At 32.6% G+C, this 17,957-nt stretch overlaps 1 protein-coding gene across 2 annotated transcripts in view; it reads right to left on the bottom strand.

Annotated features, from left to right (window-relative positions):
* Positions 1 to 17,942, bottom strand: part of LOC145318203 (transmembrane protein 62-like) — a 42,062-nt gene extending 24,120 nt beyond the window's left edge. The window contains exons 1-9 of one of the 2 annotated variants that reach the window (XM_080159546.1): positions 17,881 to 17,942; positions 17,512 to 17,578; positions 14,820 to 14,928; positions 14,182 to 14,257; positions 13,731 to 13,888; positions 13,176 to 13,232; positions 5,177 to 5,229; positions 4,625 to 4,685; positions 4,094 to 4,175 (exon numbers count right to left, since the gene is read on the bottom strand). In XM_080159546.1, coding sequence (XP_080015672.1) covers positions 4,094 to 4,175; positions 4,625 to 4,685; positions 5,177 to 5,229; positions 13,176 to 13,232; positions 13,731 to 13,888; positions 14,182 to 14,257; positions 14,820 to 14,928; positions 17,512 to 17,572 — 657 coding nt within the window. In that variant the 5' untranslated portion in view covers positions 17,573 to 17,578; positions 17,881 to 17,942. The remainder of the gene's footprint in view (positions 1 to 4,093; positions 4,176 to 4,624; positions 4,686 to 5,176; positions 5,230 to 13,175; positions 13,233 to 13,730; positions 13,889 to 14,181; positions 14,258 to 14,819; positions 14,929 to 17,511; positions 17,579 to 17,880) is intronic. The other variant, XM_080159551.1, reaches the window with a different exon arrangement.
* Positions 17,943 to 17,957: the final 15 nt, after the last annotated feature.

Here is a 17,957-nt window from a genome sequence, read left to right as displayed (position 1 = left end):
CCCCCCCCCCTCTAATTACCTCTCCTATTATCTTAAAAGACTCAATTGTAGCTTCTAATAGGAGGAGCCTAAACCCTACGGATTCCTAAACTTTAGAGTTTTTCTATCCATATTTGAAACTAAATTAACTTCGTAAAATTGTATTAAAATTTAACTTAGGGACTGAAGAAATGCGGCAGGAGTGTTCCAAATAAAAAATGAGGGAAAGTGCAGAAAGTTTTGTTTTTGTTTTATCACATAATCCCCGCCCTAATCTTAGTGTAATAAGTTCTAAACAAGGCAGCTTAATACTTTCAGTAAAACTATCAATTTTTATGGCAACATTATCTTACAACAGAACATTTAAGCAAGGATATTCTACAAGTATGTCTGACCTTGTAATTTTGCCTTAAAATTTAAAATTTTAAAAATAAAGCGGTTTAAAAGTTTAAAGGCATATTCTGAATTTTTTTTTCTGATACGAAACTCCCCACGTCAATGAAGAAAATTAGATATCAATGATTAATTTATATCAGGGGTAAATGGGTTCAATCAGGCGATACTTTTAATTTTGTAACAAAACACACCTGTATGTTTAGAAGAAGTCATCCTTGTTTTGGCACGTGAGTGTCGTACATTTTGTCTCAGGTTTATTCATGCAAAATTATAAAATTACAAAACCAGCTGAACTGTTTAACACACAATGAAAGTCTAGTCTATTATCAAACTATAGAAAGAACATCATTTGGGTAGTATATATAAATCTCTGATTAATATATCTGGGAATGGTTAATAAACGCTCTACCATTCCATCCATTTCTTTATCAGCCCTTTGTGAGCACACCCTTTATCTGTAAAAAAAATACAGTGTCTATTATGGCCAAATTTCATACTTCTTTATGTTAACAATTCTAGCATTGAATTATAAAAATCAACAAGAAAAAAGCACTAAACAGCACAAAAAGTGTATGTAATAATTATTATAATAAATGTAAACATTGTGGGGGAAAATAAGTTCTGCTTTAAATTAATTATCCTTCTTCCTTGCTTTGTATTTGGAGGCTTTTTTAAGATTAGTGCAAGACTTAACAATGTACCAGTTCACTATAATTTCCCATCAATTTGTATAGACTTTGTGTCATCCTTACTTTTCAATTTAAAAAAATTGTTTAAGGTTGTAGTTAAACAAGGATGACAACATCCATAAAAGCGAAGCACTGAAACGGTAGGACAAACGGACATTAACACTTGTATAGTATCTGAACTGAATAATCAGAATTTTAAAGTTTAAGAGTCGAAGCAAAATTGTAAATAAATTAGTTGAAAAACTGCTTAAAGCAGGATAATGTTTATGGACATACTTACATTTTTGGACTTGATTATAGAGATGCTTCGCTTATAATATTGTTCTTTGTTGTCCCAGAAATCAATATACCAAAAATCAGATCAAACGGATAATTAGAACACTTGAAAATTTGTTGTTAAAAAAGTAGAAAAATCAACATGTTTAAAATGGACGTACGGACATTCTGGTAATGATTATAGAGTTGCTACGCTTTCTAAATCGTACCCAACTACTACAGGAATCATCATGCAAAGTTTGAAATCGATAGGACAATTCTAACATGCCTAAATTAACGAATAAAAGCTATCTATCTCGGACGGACGTACGGACGGACGGACCGACCCTAATTATAGAAAAGCTTCGCTTTTAAAAACAGCTTAGTATAATAAATCTAACCTTTATAAACAGATATAGATTCCATTTAAACAACAACATCAAATGATTAGCTATTAAACTTAGTTAAAACAATCAATAATTTTTTTAATATTATTACTTTTATTTTCTTGTTTTTTATAACCATGGTTCATTAAAAGCTTTTGGATAATCATTAATCCTATTATATAAAGTAGTAAACTTTTTTTGTCTGTCTCACAAGGATCTCGCTAACCGCTGAACCGATATTGTTCTCCTTTACAGTGAAGCTTCTAATAGGTCCTGGGAAGGTTTTTAACTATTTTTTGGGAGGGTTCTACACCCCCCTCCCTCCCGAAAAATATTTTTTTTAACTCTTTTGAAAGTCAAATTTAAAATGGGATAAGGTCAACTTTTCCCCTTCCTACCAGTGCCCCTAGAGGCTTCTAGGGGGCGTAGCAGCTAGTGTAGCTAAAAAGTAACAAACCTAATTTAAGGAAGGAGTTATGCGACTAAGAATTTTATTAGGCTTTGTGCAATTGTCAAATTTATTGTATTAAGTACCTTTGACATTATCAAAAAATGTTTATTTTTTTATTTTTCTAACTTTCATTTCTAGTAGGGATTGTTTGAAGGTTCAAGTAAAGTATTCAAAACATTGTTGAATTAGTCTTGGTTTATGTAGAAATTTACTAGATAAATCCTTAAGATTATAACAACAAAGATAAAGAGCACAGTTTATACTGCTACAGTTTCTTTCTGGATTTATATTATAAATTATTTTATTAAGTTGGAGATTAAATTTAATGACACAAAAGTTATTTAACGCTACTAATCAATTGGGTTTATAGATTTTTTTATTTTTTACTTTTCCAGGGTAAGGTTGAGGATATTCATGATTTATTTAGTAACTTAGTTTGATTTTGTTTTAAAAGCTATTGATCCATCTCAACCCAAGACTATTTAAAATAAAATCTTTGTACAGGCCAAATATTTTTGATTCTCTATCGTCCTATAAACGTTTTTGATATTTTAAACATATTTACACTCGTGCACGAGTCTGCACGAAAGGAAGAAACAATGAAAAAGACGTTTTTTTTTAAATCGTTGAGTGCCCTAACATCTACCGATCTTCTAATTTTCCTCTTTTACATCCTAAGTTCATTTTTTTTCATGTTCTTTTTTTATATACATTATATATTTTCATTTTTATCAACTTTCCAAGTTTTTTGTTGATTGTTGTCTCTATTGATATAACCCTCGTAGTATGTTTTTATTATTATGTAAAATAAAAATATATAAATAATATAATTTATTCAATTTAATTAATTTTATGACAATGTAAGCTATATGTTATTATACATAAAGCTAAAGAAGCCAACACAAAAGAAAAGAAAGTATTATAAAGAAAGAAGAAGAATTAATCTTCAAATTTTGTAGTTTCATGAAAGAAAAATGCAGCCAAAACTCCTCTTTTATTATAGTGAACCATCCTTAAACCCTCCTTTCTAATTGTGTAAAAGAATGTTGTTCATAACCTATGAGTTGATAATAACTTATCCTAAACCATGCTCATATAAACTAAATGGACCACTTACATTTATAATTGAATTTTAAGGAAGGCAAATTACTTGTCAACTTGGAAAGAAAAGGAAAATTTTAAAAATGCACTTTGGTGTGTAGTGCTTGAGGAAAATTGAGCCACCTGTTTTTGTCTTATAGCTGACAAAATGCGGTTCAGGAGTAGCTTTAATCATTAGTCATGATATAATAATATAGGCTTATGTCTGTTAGATTTATACTGTGATACTTCAAATGCGTCTTCTTTGGATTATGCCTAACCTATACAAAACATGTAAACAATACTTTGTTTTTTATTAGGGAAAATTAGCTGAAATACAAATAAAAATAAAATTGAACTTTTCTGTCTCTTTAAGAGTATAAAAGCTTAGGTATTTGTTTTACTAAACAAAAAAAGAATATAAATAGAAGTTTAGATGATCAATATAGCAACAATTAAAACTAAACAAATATTTATAGATTCAAGGGATTCAATTTAAAGCATAAAATTGATAATATGAAAGGATAGCAAAAACGATGTTAAAAACTAAATCTACTGCATTGTAAGAAGCCAAGCCTTGTCTACAGAGGCGCAACTTATTTTTATGAATAGACAAACGACATTGGGTTGTTTAACAATATGGCTTTAAACTTTATTTTGAAACCCTAAAAATAACTAGATTTAAGCATACATAATAATATTAACTTGTTTTAAATTATGAAAATTATTATCAAAATAGACTTATAAATGAAAGTACTAATACGATAAAAAATGGCACAAAGAGTACAATTAGAACAAAATAAATGTACATACACAGAAAGAATAAAAAGTATGAAAAGTGTGTTGTACTGTTGTACCTGTTTTTGTCTGACAGTTGAGGATGGGTAGTGTCCAAAGAAAATTGTTGCATCTTCCTCATTCAAACTACCAACCAGTTTTCTAAAATATTTCTTTATTTGGGTCAAAGTTCTCTTAGTTAGTAATTGATATGAAGTCTAAACAGTTAACTAAGCATCCCTTTTAAATGTATAATCTAATATAATTGTCCTTATCTTTAGTCCAAGAACGTCCAAGCTTTTTATTTTTTTGATTTATCCAATTAATTTTTTGTAGGATATTACCCTACCTCAGACCCCCCCCCCCACCCAAAAAAAAAATTGGTGATGCCTATGGTGATTGGGAAGGATCTTTAATGAATCTGCTTCTGAAGATTTGTTTTATAAAAATAAAAAACAAATGCAAACATCTTATTCTATAATACAAAGATTGTGTGTAACCATTGTTTCTTAGTGGTAGTCATAGTCAAGTAGTAATATAAAAGTTTATCAAATACTTTGCTGAATTCAAAGAAACATAAATTAAACTAATTAAGAAATAATCAAGCTTACTTGATTTTTTCTTGCTGAGCTTCAGAAAAATCTCCAATGAAATTGAACGGAAATCTTGTACCTTAAAAAATAAGAATTAAGATATTAGAAGAAAAAATATTATAGAATTAGAACTTACATAATATCTCTGAAAATTCAAAATTATTTTACAGAAAACTAAAGAAATCATAAACCTTTAGAAAAGATTCAAATACAGCTATCAAAATTTTGGTTATAGTCCCTTTCGTGGCAACGCCTTTTAAGGGGCGTTTCGTCGTATTTTCACAGTGCCTTTTCTTCCATTTCCAGCCCCTGCGGGGGGCTCTAACCCTGTGGGGACAATTGCCTAACCCTGCGGGAAAATCACCTAACCTAAAATAACCTATCAAAAGCTACTGTAAAAATACAACGAAATGCCCCTTAAGAGGCGTTGTGAAAGGGACTATGCCCAAAAGATTTAATTGGGTAAAGGCATAACACAATCAGAATAGGAGAAAAGCTACTGTGAAAAATACGAAGAATCGCCCCATAAGGTGCGATGTTACGAAAGGGACTATACCCAAAAATACTTACCTACATCTAAAGTCGCATCCAACGCAACAAAATTGTACTTTCTCCCTCGTATACTGAAAAATTTACTTATTATAATAAGGCTAACTGTCTTTTCATGTATAGACGTATCGTTCTCTTAACATTATAACCGACAAACCTTCTTGAGTCCTCCATTTTAGAGGTCTTTAGGACCATATGCTGTTTTATAAGTCATAAAAATGATAAGAAAAAAAGTACTAATGAAATCTGTGAGTAGATATTTTGGTCAATATTTGGGTTAAAATAGTATATTCTTGGTAAGCATAAATATTCTTGTCCAATTTTGCAGTCAGTTTTTATTATTTTCTAACATTCACTGTAAAAAAAATATTTAAACCTTAAAATCTTATATATTCAAGGTTATCTTTTAACAGGTATCTTAAAGCTCAAACTGTAAATCGTAAAATTATGTTTCTAAAAGTTAGATTTACTGAACATATATTTTCCTCCAAAGCCGTCTAACAACCCCCCCCCCCCCCCCACACAAAATACCCCAGACATATCAAAGGGTATAAATCAAATCAAAATTTTGTATGTAAATCTATAGGAAAATAACAAATATAAAAAAATCTTATTTTGTTTATTAACATCAATATAAATTTTTATAGTTGAGTCAGTTTTTATTATTTTGTAAGATACATGTGTGTTCAATGTTTATTTGTGTTGCTCACACGAACAAGGGTATTAGAAAGTTAATAAAAAATTGCATAAAATGTTTAAAATATTAATGATTATTTTTAAACATAGTCATTAAATAAAAAAAAAAAAGATACCATACAATTACAATTACTATAACAATAAACAACCAAAATCCTAATCAGTTCTGCCCGGGTAACCATGAATAGATCACTATGGATCTGTCTACTTTGCCCAAAATATTAAACAACTTTTAAACCAATTTCTGTAACAAGGGGGGGGGGGAAGTTTGTACAGTTATAGGAAATAAAATTCAGTACTAAAGTTTGGGAGGGCCGTATGGGCTTGTTTTTAGAGTTATCAACCTAATTCTTTTTGTGAGCTCTCTTATATGACTGGATCTACACATAAAACTTTGAAAATTGAATTTTGGGACTTTCCCTCTAGGGGCTAGTGGAGCAAAAGACCCCCCCAAACACTAAAAATTTAAGTTCTGAGCTTACTTTTAGAGATATTGAGATGATTTTTTTTTCAGAAACCTTTTTTAACAAAACCAAACTAAGTAATCATTGCAGATTTCATTTTGGGACTTTCCTTCTAGGGGCTTGTGGAGCAACAGACCCCCAAAAACACTAAAAATATGCGTTCTGAGCTTATTTTTAAAGATATCAACCTGATTTTTTTTAAATAATACTTTTTTAACATAACTAGATCAACAAACCATTACAGATTTCATTTTGGGACTTTCCTTCTAGGGGCTAGTGAAGCAAAAGACCCCCCCAAACACTAAAAATTTAAGTTCTGAGCTTATTTTTAGAGATATTGAGATGATTTTTTTTTTCAGAAACCTTTTTTAACATAACCAAACTAAGTAATCATTGCAGATTTCATTTTGGGACTTTCCTTCTAGGGGCTTGTGGAGCAACAGACCCCCAAAAACACTAAAAATATGCGTTCTGAGCTTATTTTTAAAGATATCAACCTGATTTTTTTAGATAATACTTTTTTAACATAACTGAATCAACGAACCATTACAGATTTCATTTTGGAACTTTCCTTCTAGGGGCTAGTGGAGCAAAAGACCCCCCCAAACACTAAAAATTTAAGTTCTGAGCTTATTTTTAGAGATATTGAGATGATTTTTTTTCAGAAACCTTTTTTAACATAACCAAACTAAGTAATCATTGCAGATTTCATTTTGGGACTTCCCTTCTTGGGGCTAGTGGAGCAAAAGACCCCCAAACACTAAACATAAAGGTTCTGAGCTTATTTTTAGAGATATTGAGATGTTTTTTTTTCAGAAAACTTTTTTAACACAACCAAACTAAGTAATCATTGCAGATTTCATTTTGGGACTTTCCTTCTAGGGGCTTGTGGAGCAACAGACCCCCAAAAATACTAAAAATATGCGTTCTGAGCTTATTTTTAAAGATATCAACCAGATTTTATTTAAAAAAATCTGGTTGATATCTTTTAAATAATAATTTTTTAACATAACCGAATCAACGAACCATTACAGATTTCATTTTGGGACTTTCCTTCTAGGGGCTTATGGAACCACAAAACACTAAAAATATTAGTTCTGAGCTTATTTTTAAAGACATCAACCTGATTTTTTAAAATAATACTTCTTTAACATAACCGAACTAAGAAACCATTACAGATTTCATTTTCGGACTTTCTTTCTAGGGTCTAGTGGAGCAAAAGACCCCCAAAACACTAAAAATATGAGTTCTTACCTTATTTTTAAAATATCAACCTGATTTTTTTTAGAACACTTTTTTAACATAACCGAACTTGGTAACTTTTACAGATATCATTTAGGGACTATCCTTCAAGAAGTTAGTGAGGCAAAAGACCCCTAAAAACTATTTTTAGAGATATTGAGTTGATTTTTTTATGAAAACTTTTTTTTTAGTGTTTTTGGCGGTCTTTTGCTCCACAAGCCCCTAGAAGGAAAGTCCCAAAATGAATTCTGTAATGGTTCGATGATCTAGTTATGTTAAAAAAGTATTATTTTAAAAAATCAGGTTGATATCTTTAAAAATAAGCTCAGAATGCATATTTTTAGTGTTTTTGGGGGTCTTTTGCTCCACTAGCCCCTAGAAGGAAAGTCCCAAAATGAAATCTGTAATGGTTCGTTGATTCAGTTATGTTAAAAAAGTATAATTTAAAAAAAATCAGGTTGATATCTTTAAAAATAAGCTCGGAACGCATATTTTTAGTGTTTTTGGGGGTCTTTTGCTCCACAAGCCCCTAGAAGGAAAGTCCCAAAATGAAATCTGCAATGGTTCGTTGATTCAGTTATGTTAAAAAAATATTATCTAAAAAAATCAGGTTGATATCTTTAAAAATAAGCTCAGAACGCACATTTTTAGTGTTTTTGGGGGTCTTTTGCTCCACAAGCCCCTAGAAGGAAAGTCCCAAAATGAAATCTGTAATGGTTCGTTGATCTGGTTACGTTAAAACAGTATTATTTTTAAAAAATCAGGTTGATATCTTTAAAAATAGGCTCAGAACGCATATTTTTAGAGTTTTTGGAGGTCTGTTGCTCAACAAGCCCCTAGAAGGAAAGTCCCAAAATGAAATCTGCAATGATTACTTAGTTTGGTTATGTTAAAAAAGGTTTCTGAAAAAAAAATCATCTCAATATCTCTAAAAATAAGCTCAGAACTTAAATTTTTAGTGTTTGGGGGTCTTTTGCTCCACTAGCCCCTAGAAGGAAAATCCTAAAATGAAATCTGTAATGGTTCGTTGATCTAGTTATGTAAAAAAAGTATTATTTAAAAAAAATCAGGTTGATATCTTTAAAAATAAGCTCAGAACGCATATTTTTAGTGTTTTTGGGGGTCTGTTGCTCCACAAGCATTTAGAAGGAAAGTCCCAAAATGAAATCTGCAATGATTACTTAAGTTGGTTATGTTAAAAAAGGTTTCTGAAAAAAAAATCATCTCAATATCTCTAAAAATAAGCTCAGAACTTAAATTTTTAGTGTTTGGGGGGGTCTTTGCTCCACTAGCCCCTAGAAGGAAAGTCCCAAAATGAAATCTGTAATGGTTCGTTGATCTAGTTATGTAAAAAAAGTATTATTTTAAAAAAATCAGGTTGATATCTTTAAAAATAAGCTCAGAACGCATATTTTTATTGTTTTTGGGGGTCTGTTGCTCCACAAGCCCCTAGAAGGAAAGTCCCAAAATGAAATCTCCTATGATTACTTAGTTTGGTTTTGTTAAAAAAAGGTTTCTGAAAAAAAAATCATCTCAATATCTCTAAAAATAAGCTCAGAACTTAAATTTTTAGTGTTTGGGGGGGTCTTTTGCTCCACTAGCCCCTAGAGGGAAAGTCCCAAAATTCAATTTTCAAAGTTTTATGTGTAGATCCAGTCATATAAGAGAGCTCACAAAAAGAATTAGGTTGATAACTCTAAAAACAAGCCCATACGGCCCTCCCAAACTTTAGTACTGAATTTCATTTCCTATAACTGTACAAACTTCCCCCCCCCCCTTCTACCCCTTCAATACTGAATATTATATATGAACTATAGTGTACAATATTAGATTTTAAATTGTAAACAAAGATAATAGATATAGAATACATGAATATTGTAAGAAATTTTCGCAAACCCTAATGTTTTTCCCAGTTGGCTAATATATTGATACCCCAACCCATTCCCTGACCACGGAGGAACAAATTGACCAATATCTGTGAACCATATATGGAATTTATGAACAACCTAATATTAACGACAAAAGTTCCCCTGTCACAATGTCCACGTATTCTATACACATCACAAGTCATTAAGTGTGTCTAAAGATGTATCAAGTCATAATTGCCAAACCGACAAACTAAAATTCTTGGAGAAAAGCCTCTTCAATGCATGGACACACCCCTCCTTAACGGAACTTTAGATTAAAAAAATTTTCCAAACATTCGGACAACTGGGCATTCAAATAGGACCTAGTGGTAGTTAGAATCAGTTGAGAACAAAATCCTAGCCGTTCCTTCTTGCCAGATATCGCCATTTTAAGATTTTAAGTAAAATTACATTAAAAATCCAAATACAAACTTAAATCTTCTTTCAATTTTTTAGTATAATTTTAGTGAGACAGCCCCAAAACAGAGTATCTTTGCTCCTGTGGCCAAACTAACTGCCTGGAGTTCCTAACAGAGAGTGCCTTTATGTGTTAACACAAATAGGGATTCGAACCCATTCCCAAAACTAACCAACGTGGAATAGCTGTGTATTACAGCATGAGGTCAGTATTTTTACCACTGACAGATAGACAGCAAGGCCTATCCTAACCAGAAACCTGATCATTAACCCACAGGCCCCAGTGGAGCACCTTTGAGGTCTGCACCACATGTTTACTGGGGTGTTGTTCACCTGTACCCTAGGATTGGGCAGGTTTAGACCTAATGGGGCCCTTAGACTCCCATTAACCCTTGCCAAGCTCAGAGTGATGTTACACACCTGGCCCATGCCCTGTTCATGAGATGCTCCCTGCCAATCACAGATCAGCACAGCTGCCACAGAAGGATAGCTGCAGGTGGTTGGCCGCATACCTTCACTGAAGATGCAAATTAGCACTACCCTGATCTTGATCCTCCAGGCGATTATGGTGGTGTGCATCTTGAACTATGCCCTAAACCTGGGAGGGTTCTTTCTGAGGGAGTTGGGGACACAGTTACTGTTTGAAACTATCCAAGGTGGAATAGCTGTATATTATATATAGCACAACAGTGGTAATTTGTATATTGGGCTTGGGCAATGCATGCCCCTCTGGATACCCTCTAGCTGTTGTTTGTGATAAGCAGGGTCAGCTCCTTGTTGAACTTGTACCTGGGGTCCCCATAGTCAGGCTTTGCACTGGAAGTTTGGCCTGGTCTTGAACACCATCTCTGTCCTGGGGGGCAGTTTGATGCAGTCGCACCTCCTGGAGGCACATTGAACACCATGGGGGTGTACAACTAAGAATAGCCCCTGTCCTGTTTCACGGTTTCATCGGTCAGCTCAGGTGCACCTTGACCTCAGGGAATTCGATGGGAACAAGGGCTGTGGCTTGCAGTGGCCCTTTGATAGCAGCCCTGGCCAGACAGTTAATTGTATGACTAGAGAGCTTCTTGCCTTCAGCCGCTGGTTGTGGGAAAGACCCAGGTTCCAGGCTTGGCAGGGCTGGGGCCACTTGGTTAGTGTGAGTGGGGGCGACCATAGCTACTCTCCCAACTGACCCATACCACCAGCTCAGGTCTGTCAAACTGTAACTGTGTCCCCAACTCCATCAGAAAGAACCCTCCCAGGCTCAGGGTATGGTTCAAAATGCACACTACCATGATCTCCTGGATGATCAAGATCAGAATGGGGCTAACTTGCATCTTGAGAAATGTATGCGGCCCACCACCTGTAGCTATCCTTCTGTGGCGGCTGTGCTGATCTTGGCAGGGGAGCATCTCACGGCCCATTTCATGGGCCAGGTGTGTTAAACATCACTCTAAACTTAGCCCAAATAGCAGGGTTAATGGGAGTCTGAGGGCACCATTGGGTCTAAACCTGCCCAATCCATGGGAGCAGGTGAACAACGACCCAGAAAACATGTGGTGCAGACCTCAAAGGTGTTCCACTGGGGCCTGTGGGTGAATAATCAGGTATTCTGATTAGGATATGCCTTGCCTTTGCTGGCCATCCATCTATCAGTGTTAAAAATACTGACAGCATGCTGTAATACACAGCTATTCCACATTTGTTAGTTTTGGGAATGGGTTCGAATCCCTATTTGTGTTAACACATAAAGGCACTCTCTGTTAGAAACTCCAGACAGTCAGTATGGCCACAGGAGCAAAGATACTCTGTTTTGGGGCTGTCTTGAAAGAAGATTTAAGTTTGAATTTGGATTTTTAGTGTAATTTTACTTAAAATCTTAAAATGGCGATATCTGGCAAGAAGGAACGGCTAGGATTTTGTTCTCAACTGATTCTAACTACCACTAGGTCCTATTTGAACGCCCAATTGTCCGAATGTTTGGAAAATTTTTTTAATCTAAAGTTTGGTTAAGGAGGGGTGTGTGGATATTTCACATTATAAAATTGTTAAAAAATATTCTATATTAAAATTAACATTTTATTAATGTCGTAGATACGTTCGTTATGACTAATTATTGAAAACATTTAACTTGCTCTTTTGGATGCATTATTTAAAATTTTTATTCTAACCATATCTGAAATGTTACACTTCCCAAAATGTTTAGTTCATGTAATTGAGAAAACGAAATAGCTTAACAATACAAAATACATTAGCTTGTTTGTATGTCAGTATTTCTAGACATTTCTAGGTTTGTCTGTAGATTTGTCAATGTGTTAGTTTGTTTGTTATTTCTAGGGGAAAAAGGATCATTATGTAAATTTAATATAAAATTGAACAAATATTTTGCCATAGAATTGACATTTATATCTTATGAGTCAATGATCTAAGTATATTTCTCTTTATTTGCTTATTATGCTTTTAGCATAATAATATATTAATATTTTAAATTCTGACAACATATCCATTATATTAAAAGTGGCAATTGTACATGATAACTTTTATAAGCCAAGACATTTCCTCATATTCATCAGTATCATTACAATCTTCTTTATAAATTGTGAAAGACTAAGTAGGACTTAAACCTGACTCCTACTATACATTTTTAGCAATATCTTAATCCCTGGATATTTGCAAAACATTTCTTGTCCAATAGGAGAAAATGTTTTTATATCCAAAATATACACTAGATATACAGTCTATACTATATTAAATAGAAATTAATACAAATCCCTTTAACATATATTTTTAACATAGAAAAGAAATATTATTTTTTTCTGAGTATTAATTTTTCTCCTAGTGCCATTTATCTTAAGAGTCTAAAACCTACAAAACGCAATACAAATCATCAACATTTTTAAAAGTACAAAAAAAACTTAAGACACATTATACTTTCAAATACATAGGCATAAAAAGCACCTTTATTTTAAGAGATGGTATACTGTATGAAAGAGAGAATTGGCGTATTTACACAGAAACAACTTCAAACTGGAAAACGCAGTTTGTTTTGTGATACCTGTAGTTATATACAGAATAAGTATAAAACTTGCCTTACTTTTGTAATAAACTTTCAATTCTTTAGTATCAAATCTTTTATAAAGTTCATACAAGAAAAGATATAGCACCTGGCGAAAACTGTTTTACCTTCATTTTTTGAGTTTAAATTGAGGTAATTTTAATGGTCCTAAATTTTTGGTCATTATTTTCTTCAAGTGCCAAATCCCTGTCTGTAGATCAGAGTTGAATCTCTTTATTTTTCTTATTTCTTACCTTTTTGTGTATTTATAAGATTCCAGGTTTCCATCTCGACCCATTGATGAAAAATTCCTTTCAAAACAAAATCATTTTATTTTCACACAATAGATAGAATCACAAATGCTGTATCGAGTATTGATTTATATAAATAAAAATATATTGAGTTTAAAATGGAAAGAATCTGTATATTACATCATCTTGACCAAAGAGAATGATTGATAATAACAAGACTATTGTGGCAGGTTCTAATGCATTATCTATCCAAAATTTTGTAGCAAACAACCTAATTCAAAAGTCCTAGCTGCGCCAGTTTTTTTAAAAGGTATTTCTCTTAAAATTATATTTCTGACATAGCAGTGGTGGGCACAAAACCAAAAGTTTTACATTCTAATGCAGTTTTGACAGAGGTTTGAATTCATTACCTCACCGAAAACAAACAAATATGATAACAAGTTTTACAATCGTGAATTAACAACTAATCTTGGTATATATATATAAATTGGTACCATCGTTTCGTCATGAGCAAGATATTATTGAAAAGAGTAGGGCCTACTAAGAAAGTTTAAATACCTGTAAAAATTTTGTGAGCTGTTTCTATTGAGCACATTAAGATTATCATGATTGCCTCTGATATCCAGCCATGGCATTCCACTTGGCCTCGTCATAATTGATTCATAATAGTCCCTCCACTCTGATTCTACTTGCTCAGACGACAATCCTCGTTTGATCTGTACAAGGGACATTATCAATCAGTTTAAATTCTAGCAAAATTCACAAAGCGACTACCTATAATATAGGTGCAACTAAGGGAATACTTTTTATTTATATTCTACTATCATACCCCCTCACTTCTTTGTATCCCCAAATCCATATAAATGAGTACAGGTTAAAACGAATTGAATTGCTGAATACATGAAAAAGTTGTGTTCAAACAATAATGTTAGTTAATATGAAAAATTGGTCAGATAACATTATAAAGTAAGAAATGATCATAGAAATGGTTGATTGTCAGCAGAATTACCTTTCCATCTGTGAGATCTCCTGAGCACAACACCAGATCAGGATTGTAAATTTTCAAGTACTTGCTCACAAATTCTCTAAAAGAATAAAAACTGTTTAGCTTATTAATTAAAACAAATTTGGTGCTTTCCCTAGAAGAGCATAGCTATTTAACATAGAAACCTCCCCTCCCTTGTTTGTGAAATTATTTGAAAATTAGCAGGGGTTAGTTTGTTCCCCATGCCTAACCCCTGCGGGGGCCCTAAATCTACAGGGCCTATACCTGCTATCTTTTACCCTGTGTGGCTATCCTGTACCCAGATTAGCCCAAAGAAACAAAAAAAAACAAAAAAATACTCCACTTTTTTTTCGATTTATTATAAAAAAGACGGTTACTGTACTTGACTAGTCGCTTTGAGGGAAACATCCACAAGTTTTTTTATAAATAAGTCAAATTTTTTTTTTATTGTCATATTCTTCTATGTGCATTATGCTCTAAACACTTTTCTTCTTTCTATCATACTATTTTCTAATTTTCTTTTTAAAAAGTTCACATACAATGCAAACAAACTCGCAGCTTAATCTATACATTAAACTTTGTCTTTTCGTACCTTTTCCTTGAAGGTTGTTAAAACAAAAAACATAAAAAATCAAACTTACCTAAAGTCCTTTGTTCTTTCAGGATGCTTGAAACTAATGTGTACATCAGATATTTGTATAGACCAGGTAAGTCCAGAGTAGGCGCCATTTTCACTCACAAATTCTGTTTTTATATATTTTAAAGCTATGTTTCTAGTAAGATGTAAGTTTCATGCCACAAATAATCAGTCTTTCTCAAGGTAAAACAATGACAACGATCATCAGAAATTTTTTCCTTTTAATTTTCAAGTGTCTAAGTTGCAGGAAATAGACTTAAATCACCGCCAAGACTTATACCTACAAAGGAAATATCCTAAAACCCCATTAGGACAAGTACGAATCTTCCCTAAAATTCAGTAGTTAGCGCAAGCGCAATCTTCTTTTACAAAAACAAATTTAATTCATTTGATAGGATATAAATATTTATAAAGTAGTAAAAAATGAAAACTATTGTATAAAAGAATTATGCATATAATCACAAAGTTCCTAAGCTATGATCTTGAAAGAGAGAAAGCTAACGTGTTTTCAATAATCCAATAATAAATGCACATTCCTTTGGTTGCAAAGAATAAAGCAAGTTAAAGGGCTGAGGAAAATGTTATATAATATCCATCATCAATGAACATAAGAGATAATTATTCTTGAGACGCACTCATATTAATAGCTAAATTTGACAGCTAAGGGCCTAGAATTCAACCCCTGATCAGTTGTATTGTTATAGGTGAGATTGTTGGGGCGGGGGAGGGTTGCTTTCGAGTCCTCCTTTATGTTCATTGTTTATATTATCAGTTAAGCCCCTAAAAGACTCTAGGAGCACTTAAGCTAGGGGGGAGGAGGACAAGACTCTCCCCTTCCCCAAATTTTCAATTTAAGTTTTAAAAAGAAAAAAATGGTGGATAATTTTTTTCTATGGGCGAGATCTCCTGGGATGGAGAAGAAACCCAACCTCTAATTAGTTATAACTCTTCCCTAGAAGTATAAGAAGGAGAACAAAATCGGTATAGTGGTTAGCGAGATCCTTCGATACAGACAAACAAAGCAAACTACTTTATTTAATAGGATTTCTCAGATACTTCTTACCTAAACTATTTTTTAAATTTCTAAAATATAAACACATTACACATAGATTCTACTAAATCTCAATAAATATAAAAATAAAGACCATAATAACCTAATGAGAAGGCTAGATTTGCTCACTCAACCACAACAAATCTTTATCTTGTTTTGAAACATATAAATTATAGTCTCATACAAAAATAATAAAAACACACAAACACAAGTCTTATTTTATTATCATTGAGGAATGAAATAAGAGGTCAATAAAAATATTAAGTGATTTTTTCATTTCATTGGATTTTGCATTTTAAGTAAGTTTCACATGAGTTCCGTGATGGTTTTGGATGTTTCTATTTTTAGATTTAAATCTTGGGAAGGTTTTAAGCTGTTTTTCTAGCCCCTCTGCCCCTATGAATACAGACCCATAGAAGCTAAGGGAATAGCCGCTAGTAAAACCAAAAAAAATGTTTGTCATTCTTAAAATTTAAGCGAATCTACTCAATAACAAACATGTAAGATACTTGTGTAAAAATTGATTTTAGATCAGATTCCCTTTCCCAATAAGAAACAAATCTATGAAGATAACAGAACTATCATTTCATAAATCTTCAAATTGTACTCTTTCATAGTTTATCCATGTTTTCTTGTGGCAATAAAGGTCAGGGCACTTGGAATTTTTTTTTCGCACCTTCAGGCAGAAATCACTGTTATGCCATCTAATGGTTGAATTTTAGTTTTTACTTTACGGCTTATGCCAAGTGCATGATAATTTGGCCAAACGTAGAAAAGAAGTCGAACTATTTCTTTGTATAGAATTCCTATTTTTGCATAGCAATAAATTGAACCTTTTTATGCACCAAGGCATATCTTAAACCATTAAAATGTCTCCAACTGTTAAAGCAGAAATCATTTTCTTGAGTTGGTGGTATATCCCTGTCAGTGGTAGAGAGAGGGGGACAAACAACATTAATAACCGTATTAACTGAATGACGGCTGAGTAAATCAACTAGGAATCCCAGGAAAATATATCAGACAAACACATAATTATATTTACTCAGTACAAACTTATTTATTAGAAAAGAAAAAACGTGGATCTAATTTAAAAACCAAAAAAACACTGCGAATTTGTTCATATTAAAAAAACTTTTGGGTCTAGTCCCTTTCGTGGCCACGCCCCTTAAGGGGGCGTTTCTTCGTATTTTGACAGTAGCTTTAACCCTGCGGGGCCAATTGCCTAACACTGCGGGACAATCACCACCTAACCCAATATAGCCTAACCTAATCTAAAATAACCTATTAAAAGCCATTTTCAAAATACGACGAATCGTCCCTTAAGGGGTGTAGCCACGAAAGGGACTATACCCGAACTTTTGATCCTCGATAAAATCTCTAGCATTAAAGACAATCCAATATTTATATTTAAAATATATTTTTTAATTAATTCAGTTGTTGATTATTTTTAAGCTTTTTAATTGCCAATTCCTACTTTTTTAAGGATTGCTAGTAACTATAATGCATCATATTATATTTTCGATATTTCCTTATTACTGCCCGTACCATATGTAACAATAAACCATTTTTTAAAGTATCTTTATAGTTATGAAGACATTTTGGAGGTTAAAAAGATAAAATAATGTAATAGCTTTAAATATTAAACCTGAAGAAAAAGTTGATAAATTTAGCAGCTGTATAAACAATACAAACACAAGATTATTCATTTTACCCTAAAAATATTTCAGTTATTATAGAAGTGAAGCCACTCTTTAACTATACACCGTGAACCACCGCCCCCCGTATGTCAAAAGTTTGTTTAAGTATTAGGCAAAAATGACTTTGCAATTGTATCTATCTATCTAATTGTAAGACTAGTTACCCAAGAAGTGACAAAGATTTTCTATAATTAGGGAATATCTAACCTCTTATTCGTATATCTGATTTATTTATCTATATTTTGGAGGTCATTGCACTTAAAAAGTGAGTGTCTAAATCAGTTTTGCTGTACATGTATGGGAATTACCAAGATTACCTGTTTTTTACTCCTAATAACTATGACTATGTACAAAATTCTTCACATCAACATTTTTTCTGCAAAAAAAAAATATA

The sequence above is a fragment of the Acartia tonsa genome, chromosome 1 (assembly GCF_053477335.1).
Source record: "Acartia tonsa isolate MP-2025a chromosome 1, ASM5347733v1, whole genome shotgun sequence".
Lineage (NCBI taxonomy): Eukaryota > Metazoa > Arthropoda > Copepoda > Calanoida > Acartiidae > Acartia > Acartia tonsa.
The sequence above is the reverse complement of the archived record's forward strand: the minus strand, read 5'-3'. Positions and strand labels throughout refer to the sequence as shown.